General features: G+C 40.3%; 2 protein-coding genes across 6 annotated transcripts in view; one reads left to right on the top strand and one right to left on the bottom strand.

Annotated features, from left to right (window-relative positions):
• Positions 1-10,634, bottom strand: part of LOC111873418 (vacuolar protein sorting-associated protein 18 homolog) — an 82,898-nt gene extending 72,264 nt beyond the window's left edge. Inside the window, exons 1-6 of one of the 5 annotated variants that reach the window (XM_023868123.2) lie at positions 10,552-10,634; positions 7,949-8,091; positions 5,201-5,384; positions 2,864-3,018; positions 1,340-1,516; positions 760-807 (exon numbers count right to left, since the gene is read on the bottom strand). In XM_023868123.2, the coding sequence (XP_023723891.1) occupies positions 760-807; positions 1,340-1,516; positions 2,864-3,018; positions 5,201-5,384; positions 7,949-8,029 (645 nt within the window). In that variant the 5' untranslated portion in view covers positions 8,030-8,091; positions 10,552-10,634. The other 4 variants (XM_023868124.2, XM_023868121.2, XM_023868122.2 and 1 more) reach the window with 4 other exon arrangements.
• An 8-nt stretch (positions 10,635-10,642) lies between these two features.
• Positions 10,643-17,029, top strand: part of LOC111873419 (DNA-directed RNA polymerase III subunit RPC5) — a 26,150-nt gene continuing 19,763 nt past the window's right edge. The window contains exons 1-5 of the mRNA XM_023868127.2: positions 10,643-10,762; positions 10,896-10,997; positions 11,963-12,123; positions 12,650-12,843; positions 13,649-13,818. Of these exons, the coding sequence (XP_023723895.1) occupies positions 10,730-10,762; positions 10,896-10,997; positions 11,963-12,123; positions 12,650-12,843; positions 13,649-13,818 (660 nt within the window). The 5' untranslated portion in view covers positions 10,643-10,729. The remainder of the gene's footprint in view (positions 10,763-10,895; positions 10,998-11,962; positions 12,124-12,649; positions 12,844-13,648; positions 13,819-17,029) is intronic.

The raw sequence follows: 17,029 nt of genomic DNA, 5'->3' as shown, positions 1-17,029 counted from the left end.
CCATGGCCTAATCTGAGCACTGTCCCAGAATCTGCCTCTAGAAGTGAGGAAACCACGAAAAACCTCCGTCGGGATAGGCAATGTCCCAGCTGACATTTGAACTTAGTGCCTCTCGGACACAAATCTACAGCATTACCATTGCAGCTGCCTATTTCATTTGCTGCATGCTTGCTTGATTTGCTCTTTCACACTGAAGATGATAGCAGTACATTCCTTTGAAACACTGGTACACTTCTACCAGGCTACACTGCGTCACATGCCACAAGACAGTGCTCTCCATAGTCAAAGCTGTGACAATGTCAAATCCAACGCAGACATAATAAGTTGTCCCATATTATGTAGTTTTTACATCATTAAGATTCTCCTTTATTTTTTGGATAGTATAAGACATAGGTCCTCAAAGCTTAGGCAATAAATGGCCCACCGTACCATCCCTGAATGACACATGAAGGACATGGAGCATTTGGCGCAATGGTGAATGGCAAAGGAAAACCAAAGCAATTGGGGGTGGGGGGGTGGGGTTAGTTCTGCAGCCACTTTGTCCACCACATGTTCCACATGATTTGACCTGGGGCTGAACCCAGGCCACCGCAGCTGGTGAGTAACTGCTTGAGGTGTGACACAGCAAAGATTTTTATCTCAGCGAGTGTCTTGTATCTGAGTATATAAGGTTCGGTTCCTATTCTGCCATGCTCCCTGACCACTATCCCGTCCAAAATGCATACAAGCAACAATCAGAATGAGCTTCACTGTATTTACCAGTCCGTCTGCCTCTCGAGCTCCATACAGAGGCAGGTAGGTCGGCAGCTGCAAGCAGCAGGAAACAAGAAAAGTGGATGACAAGCTTTTAGGACAAGTGTTTCAAGCTACTGACATTAAGGCACACAGATTAGCACAATCAGATCGCAAAACACCTTTCTGTGACACCACACAGTCCAAACTGAAGGATGTGTCAATAAACAAACCACAGATAAAGTAAAACAGCGAACACTGAACCTGCCAAGTTCCAACCTTCCAATCCTTCTTAGCTGCTTTCCTAATGCTTCTAATCCATTTGCTACAGGTAAAGTTGTCTCTGTTCTTAGTTAAGTGCCATGTCATTAGGATGCATAGGACTGGATACAGAGCTCCATGCATTCTTAACCTTGGCACTAGATGGAGGTCAGTGGTCAGTTTCACATTCCAGCCATTTTTATCACTGGGAAAATGAAACCCCTATATCTACTCAATATGCCATGTGGGCCCCAAAAGGACAGATTCCTCAGTCATTCATCCCATGGCCTAGTCACTATTCTGACTTCATAGATATGCTTCAAAAGATGCATGAACTGTTACTTACCTGTCTCCAGTACTGCTCCAAGCTTGACTGGAAGATTCGATCTCCATCCAGGGCAATCTCTGTCTCAAATATGAGCCCCTTGGATGTGCCAAGAAGGATGGGACCAGTTGTAATGTCGGAGTCATTTCCAAAGTTCCAACCCACAGCTGTTATTTCATGCCCTTTGAATTTGTTTGGCTGGAAACAAATGCAAGACATGTGAGAATTCAAATTTATAAAACATCTGATACACGAACATTTATTGACGCAGTGGTACATGAACCACAAAGATGACTGATGTGAAAATATTAATACCGTGATATAGCAGGGATTTTGCAGTTTATTGTTAATGTATATGCAGTGGGTAATACAAAAGCATTAGCTCAATAAAGAAATCCTTATGGCAGGAATTATTTATTACTATTATTTATTTTAACTGCGAATGAGTTTTTAGCCAGTGGCAGTAGTGCTGCAATAAGACACAACACACATCACACAAAATAAAACACCACCACGCTCAAACAAAACACAGCACACAAAACTACACAAACAATAAATATCTGAGGTTCTCAAGGTGGTGAATACAAAGATTGCTGCATTCTGGTATATGTAGCCACTTAATCTAGTAAATCACTGTCAACATTTCACGTGAATCATCTGCCTCTAACCACAAGGCACAAGAGAGAACTGCAAGTTCCTCTGAAATGTTGATGTTCCTATGAAACTAGATGACGTATCACCACAGCAGACAATAACAGCCAACCACAGCGTAACTTTCTTTCTTTAAATTGTCAAATAATTTAACTCTTAAAGCAAGAATTTCCTTAGCATTTATGTGATAATCATCCAGTTTGTTCCATAGTTATTAGCATAAGACAAACTTCAGCACACTGCTTTACTTATAGTATCACTAAAGTTGTTACAAAAATATGTATATTCCACTGAATATACTTAGAGGACTGCATGGTATGGGTGGGGTAAAGATTTATTTTACAGCACTGAATGGTACAGCTAATAAATGAAGAATCTGAAAGGAAGCAATCACGACCTAACAGAGGTACCACCTCAGCTTTTCCCTGGATGGACTGAGGAAAACCACAGTCAAGGTAGCTGGTGTCTGGCCAAGATCTGAACCTAGCACCTTCCAAGTATTAGACCAGAGTGTTACTGACATGCCAATCTGCTTCTTGCATAACCCAGAAGACTACAATATGAAAATAACTTAAGAGATTATTATATATAGGAAGAGCTGGAAAGGCCATGCAGAAAGAATGGGTGAAGACAGGCGGCTGAAGGTGGCATGGGACTGCAAACAGACAGGATGAAGAGTATGAAGAATAAGGTGATGACAGAGGATTTTGAGGCTGGTACAGGCAGTATACTGTCAAATCCATTAAGACATGGAGAAGATGATACTCTCAAAATATATGGAATGGTAAGGAAATTATATACTGATGCATATTTACCAACCTGAAACTGTTTAATGTTGACTGATAACACTGTAATATGCCTACAGTTGTACTTGAGCTGGAGAGACAAACTGACCTGTTTGAGTTTAGTGGTCTTGTGGGACAAGTAGAGAAGTTCTGCAGGAGTCTCTGTGTTTCTTGAGGAGAAGCTCAGCAGTAAATGATGCCCCAAGGGATCCAAAAATAAGTCATTCAGCTTCAAATGTGACATATACTTTCCCAGCTCGATCTCTGTCAAGATACAGCATAGAAACATGTCATAGCAAACATCCAACACTGACATTAACCAATACATTCATCATAAGAAGGATGAGATGCAGAGGGAATATAGCATGCATGGGACAGAAGAAGGCATATGGGGTTCTAGCAGGAAAACCAGTAGGAAAGAGACCACTAGGAATAGCTAGACGTAGGTGGGAGGATAATACTAAAATGAATCTTAGAGAAAGAGGATGGAGAAGTATTGGCTGGACTTGCCTGGCTAAGGGCAGGGACCAGTGGCAGACTGTTGTGTATACTGTGATGCACCTTCAGGTTCCACAAATTGTTGGGATATTCTTAAGTAACTCAGCAACTGGTGACTTTTCAAGAAGGGCTCAAATTCATTGGGGTGGGGGGAGGGTGTGTTAGTTAGATATCATGTTTATTTGAAGGGCTGACAAAATGTGACTGCCTTGTTACCAGTGGTAAACGAAAAACTTTGGATGATGACTAATTTACTATTCAGTGTTCATTTATTGGCTTTTTGAGTTCTGGAAATCTCTGCCAGTCACTTGTGGCACAGAGGAAATAGCAAACCAGGTCCAAAGAAGTTATGATCAACATAATTAGTACATTCTATTTTCAGCAGACATCTCTTATTCATATGTAAAGGTAAAATTATACCAGTAACAGGCCGTGGGGGCCCACAGGGTTGTGAGACATCAAGGCTCCCACATTTTCTAGCCAATTGCCTCACACAGATGGCAGTGAGGTTGTCAGCCTCATGCACTGGCTGGCCGTCCCCTACTCCCAGGAAGACTCCTGGTACTAATTTTTGTTACAGGCTGAGTCAATCAGAGGGCCATAGTGGGGCTGGAAGGGTTAGGTCAATTGAGAAATCCAATCCCCTCATCAGGGATCAAACCTGTGACCTTCCAGCTTGTAGCATGTGATGATGGGAAATTCAAATATACCTAGACTGGGCTTTTCTTCTGTACAGTTGCATAAACAGGGTATAACGTATCCTGGTTCACAGAGCAGGCGGACTTTCAGTTACTATCCCAGCATGCGTCTGGAGGGACTGAAGCTGCGAAAACCAGTCAACAGATGGTCCCCAGGCAGAGATACAAACACAGGACTACCTGAATGTGAAGCAGGAATACTACCCACCTTACACCAGGTGGGTTGGTGTAGTGTCTGCAATGCAGATTCATATTTAGGGGGCACTTAGTTCAAATCTCGGTTAGGACACCACTATCCTCGCTGAGGAATCTTGTGGTTTTCCTCAGTAGGCAAAGGCCAGGACACTTCTCAACTTACACTACAACCTCCTCCTTCCAACTTGTTTCCAATTTACCATTCATCTAGCATGCTACCTTTCAGCACTTAGTCTGGTCAGTTGGTCAGTCAGGTAATTTGTTCCTAGCCTAAGTCAGCACAGTTATTCTTGTTTAAGTGCTGCACACAACCCATGACCGTAATTTTTTTTTTCTGTCTCATGTCTTTGACTCATGAAATTTAGTTTGGATACTGATGGTGTTGTAATATACCCCTCCCAACATGCCATGATGTTCAGGGGGAAATCTCATTTGTTCTGACATTTATCAGTTTGCCCTTAAAATCTCAAGTCAAAGCTTCTGCTAGCTGTAACTGTCTCATTGAGAGCATACAACTATCAGGATGATAAACAGGTTCCTTGTTTTACGCAACTCAAACACATTTATTAAGATCTGCACATGGACACCATCCTGAGCCAGCTGAATCCAGTCCACAATGTCACACCCTGTTTCTCTAACATCTATTTAAAGGCCACGCCACAGCTCAAGCGGTTAGTCGCTGGCTTCCCACTGCGGCAGCACAGGTTCAATCCCGGGTCTGGTAAAGTGGGATTTGTGGTGGAAAAAGTGGCGCTGGGGCAGGTTTTCTCAGAGTACTTTGGTTTTCACTGCCAATCTTCATTCCACCAATTGCTCCACAATCACCTTCACCTATCATGTGGGGCCGGTACAATAGGCCAGAAGTGGCCACAGTACAAGGGACTTAGTCCCACCCCACTAGCATTAAAAAAAATTAATATCTATTTATCCTCCCAACTATAACTAGGTCTTCCAAGTGACCTCTATTTCCTTGGGCTTCTGATCAACGTTCTGCATACCCAGTCTCCCCAAGGAACAGTAAACAAATTAAACAAGAAACAATGGGACATCATTACCCTGGGAGTTGTCGGGCTTCCTTAGATCTATCCTCAGCAGGATGTTGTTCGCCATGGTGAGCACAAGTAATTCACTGCTCACTGCCAGATGAGTGATGCGGTCCTTTGGTGAGAAGTTCACCTTCTGTTTGCTGAAAATTGGGGGCTCCTCCTCTAGCTTCATATGTATGAACCCCGTCGTGCTCTGCGAAACACACATAACCAATAAGAACCATGTCAATACCACTTCATGTAGAAAACACAAGAAGAATTATCAGAAATGCAAACAAAGTTCTTGTGGGTAGGCTATACTGTCATGTCATAGTGTAACCTTATTTCACATTATAATTTTGACAAAACATCACTGTTGAGTGAGTAAGAGCGCTACTTCATACACATGCTAAACCACTGACTAGTGATCCTCACATCACACAAGAGACAGGCTTCTCTCATCATAACAGTCTGGTGGTGTACATTGGGTGAGAAGCAGCTGTATCCTTTCCATGTACAACTTGTACAAGGGCGAAACCCAGGGGATAATAATCTTTGCCTCTGCTTTTGTCTACAGCTAATTAGCTAACCAACTCCATGGAGATGAATCCTTGAGAAGCCAGCAGTTGCTCAGACACTCTAGAAATACCCAGCATCTTAAGGGAACCTGAAGCCTCATTATCATGTCTGCAGGAGCCTGCCACCAGTCCCCATCCTTAGCCAGATGAATCCAGTCCACAATCCACTATCCTATTTTTCGAAGATTCATTTTAATAATGTCTTCCCATTTACATCTAGGTCTTCCTAGTGGACTCGTTCCTTGAAGTCTTCTTGCCATACTTCTGCTTGCACTTCTCTTTTCTTGCAACCATACTACATGCCCTGCCCATATCCAGCTCTCTGCCTTCATCGCAATAACATCTGTCTATAGTAATTATGTAAAATATTTTTTAAAATATTATTTATTTTTCTAATCACAAAACAGTCTTTACTTTCTGAATGACCTTCGCATGTTACCTGACATCACTTTATTGATTTTAAAAGAAACGCAATAGAATTACAGCATAAAACGGTTTAAAATATTGAAAAACTGATCTGAATCTCCACCTCCATGAATGCAACCTTACTCATCTCACATCATAATGAACTCCACTTATGTCTTTTTTTTTACTTACAACCCATTTTTTGGAATGAACTACAATGTAATTCTCAGGCATGAGGCATGTAAATAACATCCATCTGATGCAACACATTTGGCTACATGAATTTTTCACGCCTAATAGCAGGACTGGAGGTCAGCTTCTGTTAGGGTCTTGATGGTCTTCATGGCACTGGTTACAGCCTTCTGAATGCTGTCAAGTGTTTGAAAATGATAGCCCTCATCTCTCAATTTCAATTTTGGGAAAAAGTAAAAATCACAAGGTGAAAAATCTGGAGAAAAGGGAGCCTATGGAAGCATGGGAATGCACTTTTTCGCCAGAAATTCACGAACTGACAATGCCTTGTGCACGAGGGGGTTGTCATGATGAAGCTTGAAGGATCGTCTGCAATTTCCATTCGAACTTGCATCACCTTCTTTCTCAGATGGTCCACGACATCAAGATTCACTGTGACACGAAGCAGTACAAATTCTTTATGAACTAACCCACAAGAATTTAAAAAGGAAATGGTGACCATTGTGTTGATTCCTGATTTGCTCATGCAAGCTTTCTTCTTTCCTGGAGACAGTGGCATGTGCTATTCCTCAGTCTGCCTTTTGGTTTCAGGGACATATTAAAAAAAACTAACTTTCGTCACCTGTTATGACCTGACTAAGAAAATGTGGTTCAGTTTTGAGCCACTCAAGCATTTCTGCCAACTTGTTTCAACGTGCTTTTTGATCATTATTCAAATTTTCTGGAATCATCTTTTCACACACTTCACTCATGTTCAAATCTTGTGTGACTTTTGGTGGACTGTACATTCATTGAGTTCATTGGTAATCATTCAAACTGTCAAACACTGATCTTGATGAATGGAAGTCCTCACTTGTTCAACATTAGTGCTTGTTCTCATATAGGAGGGGCATCAATATTGCAATTCATCTTTCGCCGTTTCTTGCCCATTTACAAAGTTTTTGTGCCACCGAAATACTTTAGCACATGGCAGGGAATCATTATGAAATGCTTTCTGAATCTTTTCATAGGTATAGGTAGCACCCTCCCCCAGCCTGACACAAAACTTGACTGCATGACGTTATTCGAGATTATTCTTCTCCACTTTTGTGATGCTGTAACAAAACATGCATCTACACAAACCACATGTATTCATGCTAGCAAGTTCAAATTTGGGCTGAAGGCAGAGCAGGGATGTAGATGTTATCTTGCATTGGTCTTAGTGCCACAATATTCCCAGTTCTCGCAATACAAAACCAATCTCATTACTTGGTTAACACGCCATGTATAATGATGACACTCAACTTTTATATACTTTTGGTGCCCCATGATTGAGACCAGCTCCTTCTAATGGGCCCAAATGACCTGGAACTTCTCCTCCCTTAGGCATGATGATGGAAACAGACCAGTTTCCAAGGCACTGTCTTTGCAAAAACCCAAGAAATGGACAGTGTCTGAAATAATAGTCATTTTCACTTACACAAAGGAGAATATGCAATTCTGCACTATATTTATACTTACATTTTGATTATTCTCATCACGTTATACAAGACCCTGAATAAATAACATAAACAGGATTGAAAGGTTTAATGGACGTTCAGTGTACGTTAATTTGTGTCCTTACCATCTCAGGTCGAATTGTTGAACCCCCTGTGCCTTTGAAACGTTGTGAAGCTTGTTCATATTGGTCAAACATTGATGTCATCTTGTAATATTAGTTTCTCAGATGTCTTTGCCTACAGATCAGCTACAAAGCCCCGAGCTGTTCTGGAAGAAATAAACCTGCAATTAGGGGCACTAAAACTAACAACAAACTTAATTTTGGACTTTGCTCATAACCTGGCAATCTAAGGAACACGCTGTTTTGGAACCTGCACCCATTTCCACCCTCAGGTGAAAGGATGGGTGGTACTTACTATGTTTGGTCTGTTAGAAAAAGTAAAATCTGAATTGCTGATCCAGTGATTGAGTTTAGCTCTAATGGACCCAACAGAATGCCACCCATCGTTTAATCATCATTGTCATTATCATCAATGCCACAACAGCCCTTGTTGAACCAGAGCCTCTCTAAGAAGATTCTACCAGATTTGTGTTCAATTAAACCATCTGGTTTTCACTTCTTTAGATTTAACAGCAATTTTTTTACACAGCAAGGTTGTCTGCCTTGCACCCAACCTACAACCTAGAGGACCAGATCCCTGTATTTACATCCCCCAGTGACAAAGTGGCCCAGTTATACCCCCAGGCACCAGGTTCTCTTTTCTTCTCCTCCAACAACTTGCAGGGCCACAGTGGAGGTATTCTAACCTGCCTCTACATAGGGCCCACCTACCCTTTCACCTGATGGAAACAGATCCAATGTCCAAAACTTTGTGTCCTTTAGACTTCCAGATGTTGAACAAAGTCCAAAAAGTCAGTAAACCTGAGTGTTATACACCAGCATCAAAACCCTCTTGAATTGGTATGAATCTTAATGTTACATGTGTATAAACTGTTGTGCATTTTAACTCTTTACATGCCATAGGCTGATTTAACTGGCTTGGGGTACTTGTGTTAAAAAAAAATTCACGGCCAATAAGACTGGCTCAGTGTTAATCAATAGTACAGTCACTAAGTGTAGGTGGTATAGAGACTGGCTATGGGCAGGACAACCAAGGCATCAGAGTTTGAGTCCTGATGGGGTCCAGAATTTTCATTTCTCTACGTCATCCAGACTGGCCCTGTGATCCATCCAACCTCCTGTCCAATGGGTACTGGAGGGGGGCCTTCCCCAGGGGTAAAATGGCAGGGGCACGAAGCTGACCGCTCACCTTCAACTAGTGCTGAGGTCAAGAAAATGTGGATCTATACATCCACTCCCGCATATGCCTTCATGGCATAGTGGTTAATAAGTTAAGTACAGGAACAATTTTACCTTTATACATCTGTTAATAGATGGCATTAAGTGTGACATGCTGATATTTAAGGCAAAGAGCAGGCTTTCATTTGATCTGTATCTGTGGTCATTTGAAGTTTGTTTGAGGAAATACTGTGGGTTTCCTTTGCAACTGCATTTATCCCCAGGCAACCATGGTGTTTCTAGCACATGGTTCTGTGGCAAGGCTTGGTGGTCCAAGGGTTAAAAGCCCTGTTATGGTTTGCATGAAAAAATGAACAAAACATCCAAACTTCTCATCACAACATTCCCTGTTTCTGACAGATATTCTAGTCCCCCCCCCAGTCCCAGTGTCTGAACTGTACTCCAAATGGCGTGATCAATCTTTCGTAAACACTGCACATGTACACTGAATGTCTGTTGTTAACGCTTTAAACCACACACTTGTATATCTACATGTAGAACTCACAGAAATGAAACATTCATTAATATTTTGAAGCCTGATGTCCATATTGCTGTTACCTTTTTCTCTATTTGTATCATGTAGCTAATAATAATAATTAAACATCTTTGCACTGACAAGTTATCTTGATTTCTGCAAATAAAAGTAAAAAGGTTTCTGCATTTTACACTAATAATGATCATGTGACCACTTTTGGTGTTTAATGTTGGCAATCACTGCATAATGAGGAGCTTCATAACATCTACTCCTTGCATAATATTATTGGAATGATCAAGAACATCAAGAATGAGATTGGCAGGGCACGTACACACATGGGAGAAGAGTAGGAAAACCTGGTGGCTACAGATCATTTGGAATATGCAGATGTTTATATGATATTAGAATAGATCTTTGAGAAACAGGGCAGGGGGGAGTTGACTGGATTAATTTAGCTAAGGTTGCAGACCATTTGCGGGCTCTTGTGAACACGGTAACGAACCAACAGGTTCCTTTAAATGATGAGAAATTCTTGTGTGTTTGAGCAACTACTGGCTTCTCAAAAACTCTGTTCCCGTAGAATAAAACAGTGTGAAGCTTTGAGCATGTGAACTAGTGCAACGGGTACATACTCTTACCCTTTTCCCCGACTACCAGGAATGTTGTTACACTAATGCCCTAACTTAAACCGCGGAGTGCATACAAAAATGTGAAGCGCTACCTTATGACATTTATGATCACATCCTTGAATAACGAGTATCAGTAAATTACAGTGATTATTTCTCCGTTTTCTTTTTTGTCCATGCGGGGGTTCGATCCGTTTTCACAGCAAAAAACAAAGAATAACCTCAGTACAAAACGACGCACAAACGACCTAATAATTACAACAGGATGACAACTGAATTACACACACCTCTGTAACTGAGCTAAAGCTAGGAGACCCGAAGAAATCAGCTGAACTCGATGCGATTCGTAGCGGTCGCAGCCATTGTCGTGTATAACTTCAGGGTATTCAGGTGTATGCGATTGCGTTGGAGTTAGTAGCGTGGTGCAAATGTTATTATAACATTCAGAATTGTTTCTAAATTATAATGCAAGAAGATGATGATCCGGTTATACAAGAGGTACAAAAATATATTATGAGAACTGGATTGAAATTAGTTTTGACGCTATGCGCAATACGAAGATTACTGTTGCACAGCGTGCATTAGTTTGGTTATACGACACGTGAAATAATGTGTTGCTTGCTGTTGACAGATTCCTGTATATTTGTCCAAAGTGTTGGCAGAGAAGTTGTTCCTTTACCAGTATCCAGTGCGGCCAAGGGGCGTTAGCTATGATGACTCCAGAGTTATACAGGTACTGGCATGATAAAATAAGTAGTTTTATGAATTCCGAAGTTTAAAAGGTAGCACCCCAGAGGTAAATAATAAACGTTAAAAGAAAACGAGCACCGTGTTGTTTAAAAATTCCTAGATTCTTTATTGAGGTTTTCATAAATGACTGAACATTGTAATACTGTTAAATATACCTCAAGAGACGTTCATAAAGGTAAAGTTGCCCCTTCACTTAATTTATTAGGCACTGTGCCATGAAGACATATGGGGGAGTGAAAGTATAGTTCCATCATTCTTGACCTTGGCAATAGATGGAGGTGAGTGGTCAGCTCCACGCCCCAGCCGCTTTAGCCCCAGAGAAACCGCCCCCAGTACCTGTTGGATAGGAGGTTGGGTGGATCCAAGAGCCACTCTGGACGCTGTGGAGAGAAAAATCTTCCTTCTGCTGGAAATCTAACCCTAACCATCCAGCCCATAGCACAGTGCTATATATCCCATCCCCTAACCAATATTCATAAGGCAACGAAAAGCCTTCTAACTGAGTGTCTATTAACATACCTTAATTCAGACAAGCTGCAGTAATTTGGAAGTTTGTTTCTAGTCACATCTGACATTACTCCTCAGACATCACTGTACTGTTCATAGGACATGTGCATCTGTTGCAGCAATGTGGTATGAAATTAATGAATTGATTAATTAGATTTTGAAACCTAAATATTAAGCCACCGTTAGCATATGTTTAGTTCTAACTGAATGACATTTAATACAGTCCAGGAATTAATGAATAGGTCATTTAGTGACCTTTGTATTCATAGTGCAGGTGTTTGAATGCATTGATCTTCTCAAGGCCCTAATAACAATGGTGAGGACTGTGCCAGTTTATACACTTGCTTTCTTTTTGACACTGCTGTAGTTGTTTGCATACAAGTTGAGACTGCACAGCATTTCAAAATGATGCTGTATGCATGCATCTGTCTATGCTTGCAGAGCTGTATCAAACCCGAGCACCAAGAGGTTAAGCTGGAGCTGGCACTGGACCTGCGTAGCACCAACTATGACACAAGCAAAGGCGAGCAGATAGCGTGCAATGTGGATGGCATTGCTGGCAGCAAGAATGAGAAGAAGACTGAAGAGAAGTTCTTTAAGAAGTTGGTAGAATTGTTGTCATCCACTGACCTTTCAGTTCCTCTTTTATCTCAGATGCAAAGCTCTGTGTGTCACTTGTTCTGCATTGTTTTGGTATCTGTGTGTCTAGAATGTGGGGGCATGCAGTAGCCTAGTGGGTTGAGGCACTATGCTACAGCCCGGAAGTTTGCGGGTTCAGTTCCCAATGAGGTCATTGGTTTTTTCAATTGACCTAATCCTTTGAAACTCACTATGGCCCTGGGGTCGACTCAGCCTCTAACAGAAATGAGTTCCATGAATCTTTCTGGGGTTAAAGGGTGGATGACGTGTAAAGCTGACAACCTCACCACCATCTGTGAGTCAATTGTCTAGAAAATGTGGGAGTTTTCAATGTCTCACAAACGTATGGGCCTCCATGAACTGTAACAGGGATAGATTTACCTTTACCTTTATGTCTAGAAATGTGTGGCTTTAACTCCACTATGCCAGTATATCTCCATGCTGTGGTGTTTAGACATAGAGGTATTCACTTGCTGTGTTTTCTGACAGTGACATCATGGATAAGCAGATATTGCAGTCTACACGTGCGCTGCCTGACACAAGCAAATATGCTGTGGCCATGTACCACGACAGAGAACTACACATCACCCCATTACGTGGCATCGTACATCTGCGTCCTTCCTTCCCTTACCTGGATAAGTCAGATAAACGTGCTAAAGAAGAGGCAAAGGATCAAGGAGAGGGTAAGCAGTCCAGAAACCACATTGCTGACAATTCTGTGACTATCATAAATGAACAAACAGAAAAGCCTTTTAAAGAGCACTGTCCTCTGCAATGTGCTGCTGTGTAGTCTGCTAAAGTTATCTGACATTTTGCAGGAACCTACCGCCTCTATCTTCAGGGTCAAAACTAAGTCAAGCCAGCAAGAAGCAAGGAGCAAATTGAGCCTTGCATAGCTTACTCTTTGACCCAGAAGATGGAGACAGTACATCGCTAAGAACATCACTAAATTGCTACTAGAGTATATGGTGTCACATCCCAGAAGATAATACTGTTCTGATTGGTTGACAGATAATAATTTTTATTATTATTATTATTATTATTGAAGGGGGTGGGTTTCTCCATGCACCGCGACTAATAGTCTATTGTACGTCCCCCTTTGATATTCTACCAGTCTCCATACCCTGCCGGTACTGGTACTCGCCATCAGCCCCGTTCAGCCAGCGAGGCTGGCTGCGGTACCGAATGCTTCCCCATCTACCGGAGGCATTGGAAATTACTTGGGCAGGAAACTTTTTTTTTACCTGATTTTGCTCAGAGATCTCCTAGAGACATGAGGATCTTTTATGTGCCGTAAATCTACGACACGGAACCCACAGCTTAAAGTCCCTCCCGGAGGACTTGTTCCCTGAATTTTTCCGCCCTTAAAAATTCCACGACCTCCGCCGGGTTTGAACCCGCGTACCTTGAGCCATGAGGTGGAAACGTTACCCCTAGACCACGGAGGCCGCTTTGACAGATAATAGTTGAGTTCTTGATTCTCGGCAGATTTGTCTGGAGAAGATGAGGCACAGCAGGTAACAGTGAAGTTTGCACAACAAGAGACAGAGAGGAAAAAACGAGCAAGGGAACGTTCATTTGGCTACTTGAGCAAGAAGAGTGCTGAGGAGCCCTGGTTCGAGACAGAATTCCACAATTCTCACTCAGAGAAGGCTGAGGTATGTAGTTTAACTGTGGCTGGAAAAACATTCAAAGGAAGTCTAAGTAACTAATTCTCAGTTACTAAAGAAAGTTCTAGCATTTAATGGAGTCCAAAGGTTCATTACTATGTTCACAGGATCGTACGAAGTCCACCCTGTTTAATGTTTTGTACCATGCTGATCCCTACAGCAAGGAGTTGTTACACTTATATCCAACCCCCAAGCTGGAGGACCATCCAGTGTCAGCTGTATGCAGCTGCCTGTTCATTATGTTCACATTTACATTTCATTTTATTTTCCATATACAGTAGAACTTGGTTATAACGTCATCAAAGGGACCTAAAAATAGTGTCGTTATAAACGAATGTCGTTGTAACTGAAATGGGCACTTCCACAGTAGCCTTATGTTAGTCACGTAAAAATCTACCAAAAACCGAGTTAAAATGTTGCATTTTTAGTGAAATACGTAGTTAAGTACAGACTAACGTAACATTAACGTGGAATTAATATGGATTCTCCATATCATTTGTACTGTAGAATTCACCAAACCAAATTCGCGGCATACATCAGCTTTTTTACTTCCATTTTCTATTTCACGAATCACTTTAACTTTCTCTTCAGTGCTTAAAACTTTCCTTTTCATTGCCATGTTTTCACTACTGCACTTCTCTGGGTTTAGGCAGGAACACTATAGGGTAAGTAGACAATGTGAGGTCCTGTTAGACAAGATTCTAGGAAAGGATGCAGTTAACAATTGCCGCATCCTCTTGCACTGTTCACGCAGTCCCATCCCACACCCTTGTTTTCGCATAAAACCCACGCTCCTCTTGCAGCCCGCGGTCGTATTCTTCCAGGACAGTCACGTCAGCAAGTAGAGAAAGTGAGGGTGGGCAGACACATCGAACTTTCCCACGATATCAGAGAAATTCAGGAATGAAAATGACGTTACATACGAGGTTGATGCATTTGTGCATGTCGTACTAAGCAAGGTATAAAAACAGTTGCTTTATGAGGAATTAGTTCGTACCATTGAATATTTGACGCAATAGACAAGGTGTCGCAGAAACCGATGTTGCTATAACCAAGTTTTACTGTATATCCATACAGGTTAACAAACCGGGATGTGGAAATGGTCCTTTTGAATACAGATACATCAACATGCACATACAAAATTGCACGAGTCAATCAAACAAAGTCAGTTACATCAACCTATAAACATAAATAATATTATAAGGTAAAAGAATTTAATAATATTTCAGTTAATAGATATACTTAAAAATAACTTAGTATAAAACTCGTATTTACATTATTTAATATAAAATACCTATATTAACTAAATCAAATACAGTCACAAAATTACACACCTATGACCCATTATGTTTATAATATCATCATCATCATATTTAACTCCCATATATCCATACAGTATATACTTCAAAACACATTTAAAACTATTAAAATTCTAATTTCTATATTCAAATTCATTAATCCAATCCAGTAGTTGCTCCTAATATCTTAAATAGGACTGCTGCAGATTTCTAGACTAAAAGTATATTACAATTGTTAAGCTATAATACGTTTAACCAGTTGATAATATTCTTTCATAGAATAAAAAGAATGATGAAGTAAAAATCTCTTCAGTGCTCTCTTAAAATTTAGCACGTCAGAAGTCAACCCTTTTAAAGCTTGAGGTAAATGATTAAAGGCTTTAATACCTGCTATATATGCACCCTTACTGTATTTTGTTAAGTTTACAGAAGGTAAATAGAGATTATTAAGAGATCTGGTTTTATACTTGTGAATCTCATTAATAGAATTGAAAAGATGGATAGTATTAATCGTAAATAAAATTAATGAGTATATGAATTGAGAATAGAATGTCATTATTTCAAGCATCTCAAATAAATGTCTACAAGACACTCTGGAACCAGAATCCGTGATAATTCTAATAGCCTTCTTTTGTAGTATAAAAACATTGCCAGCACAGGAAGCGCCACCCCAAAAGATTATGCCATAGCTTAAGATCGAATGTATGTGGGCAAAATAAATGGACTTTAATGAATCTAATGGAATAAAATGCTTTATTTTTCTCAATGCATAACGTGACCTTGAAATTTTATTGATAACATAGTCAATATGTTTCCATGTGAGGATCATCAATGATTAAACCTAAAAATTTTGTATCTGATGCCTTGATTAATTTCATTTGATCATCTACAATTTTGGAAGTAATGTTATAATAATTCATGGAATGAAATTCAGCATACTGAGATTTGTTAAAATTCAAATTGAGCAAATTAGCATTAAACTATGCATCAATGTCTTTAAGAGTTTGATTAAGATTAATTTCAAAATCTAGCTTGTTTGTGTCAGTTACTATAATACTCGTGTCATCTGCAAAAAGTACTATATTATTGTTTTTGTTCTTCAGTCAAATCTGTTGCCTGTTACAACTTTTTGATATCTCTCCATTAGATAACATTCTATGAGTGTTTTAAATTTTCCTTCTATTCCATAAAATATTAACTTGTCCAATAATATTTTGTGATTGACACAGTCAAACGCTTTTTGAAGATCACAAAATATACCTCCTACCATTAACTTATTCATAGCGTGTGGGATGCTATCTATCAATGAAAAGGACACCTACTCAGTCAAAGAGTGAGACCTGAAACCATATTGTTCTTGGGCCAGCATATTATTTGTCTCGATATGCTTAATGAGTCTTGCATACATAAATTTATTGATTATCTTAGAAAAGGAAGTTAGCAGTGACATAGGCCTATAGTTAGCAACATTTTTAAGTTTAAGGTCTTTCATTCTGGTCCGTCACACTAACCAATTAACAATCAAGTTCCTTCCGTCAAATGTGACACTTTTTTCAAGTTTTCCACCTCGTCACCACCTGCCTTACATGTTTCGGCTCACCACGGAGCCATCATCAGAGGCATTTATAGTAGAAAAAGAAATCACCAACACACAAAACTTCACTTTGTCCAAGATAGCCACGTTCCAGTTAATTAAAATAATTACAAATAGTTAAAATTACCCAGAGTGTCGGTTCACTAAAAGTTTTTCACACACCACAGTAGCTTTCTTATTTGATTCGTCGTTAATTGTGTAAAATTATGTTTCGTTATTTGAAGTAAGAATTCTTAAAATCCCTAGAATTCTTTCCCGCTTGGCCCAATCTTTTTGCTTCGGGATGTTGTTGACGTGTGTTGTCTGT

Source organism: Cryptotermes secundus, unplaced genomic scaffold (genome assembly GCF_002891405.2).
Source record: "Cryptotermes secundus unplaced genomic scaffold, Csec_1.0 scaffold276, whole genome shotgun sequence".
In the NCBI taxonomy this organism is placed as follows: domain Eukaryota; kingdom Metazoa; phylum Arthropoda; class Insecta; order Blattodea; family Kalotermitidae; genus Cryptotermes; species Cryptotermes secundus.
The sequence above is the reverse complement of the archived record's forward strand: the minus strand, read 5'-3'. Positions and strand labels throughout refer to the sequence as shown.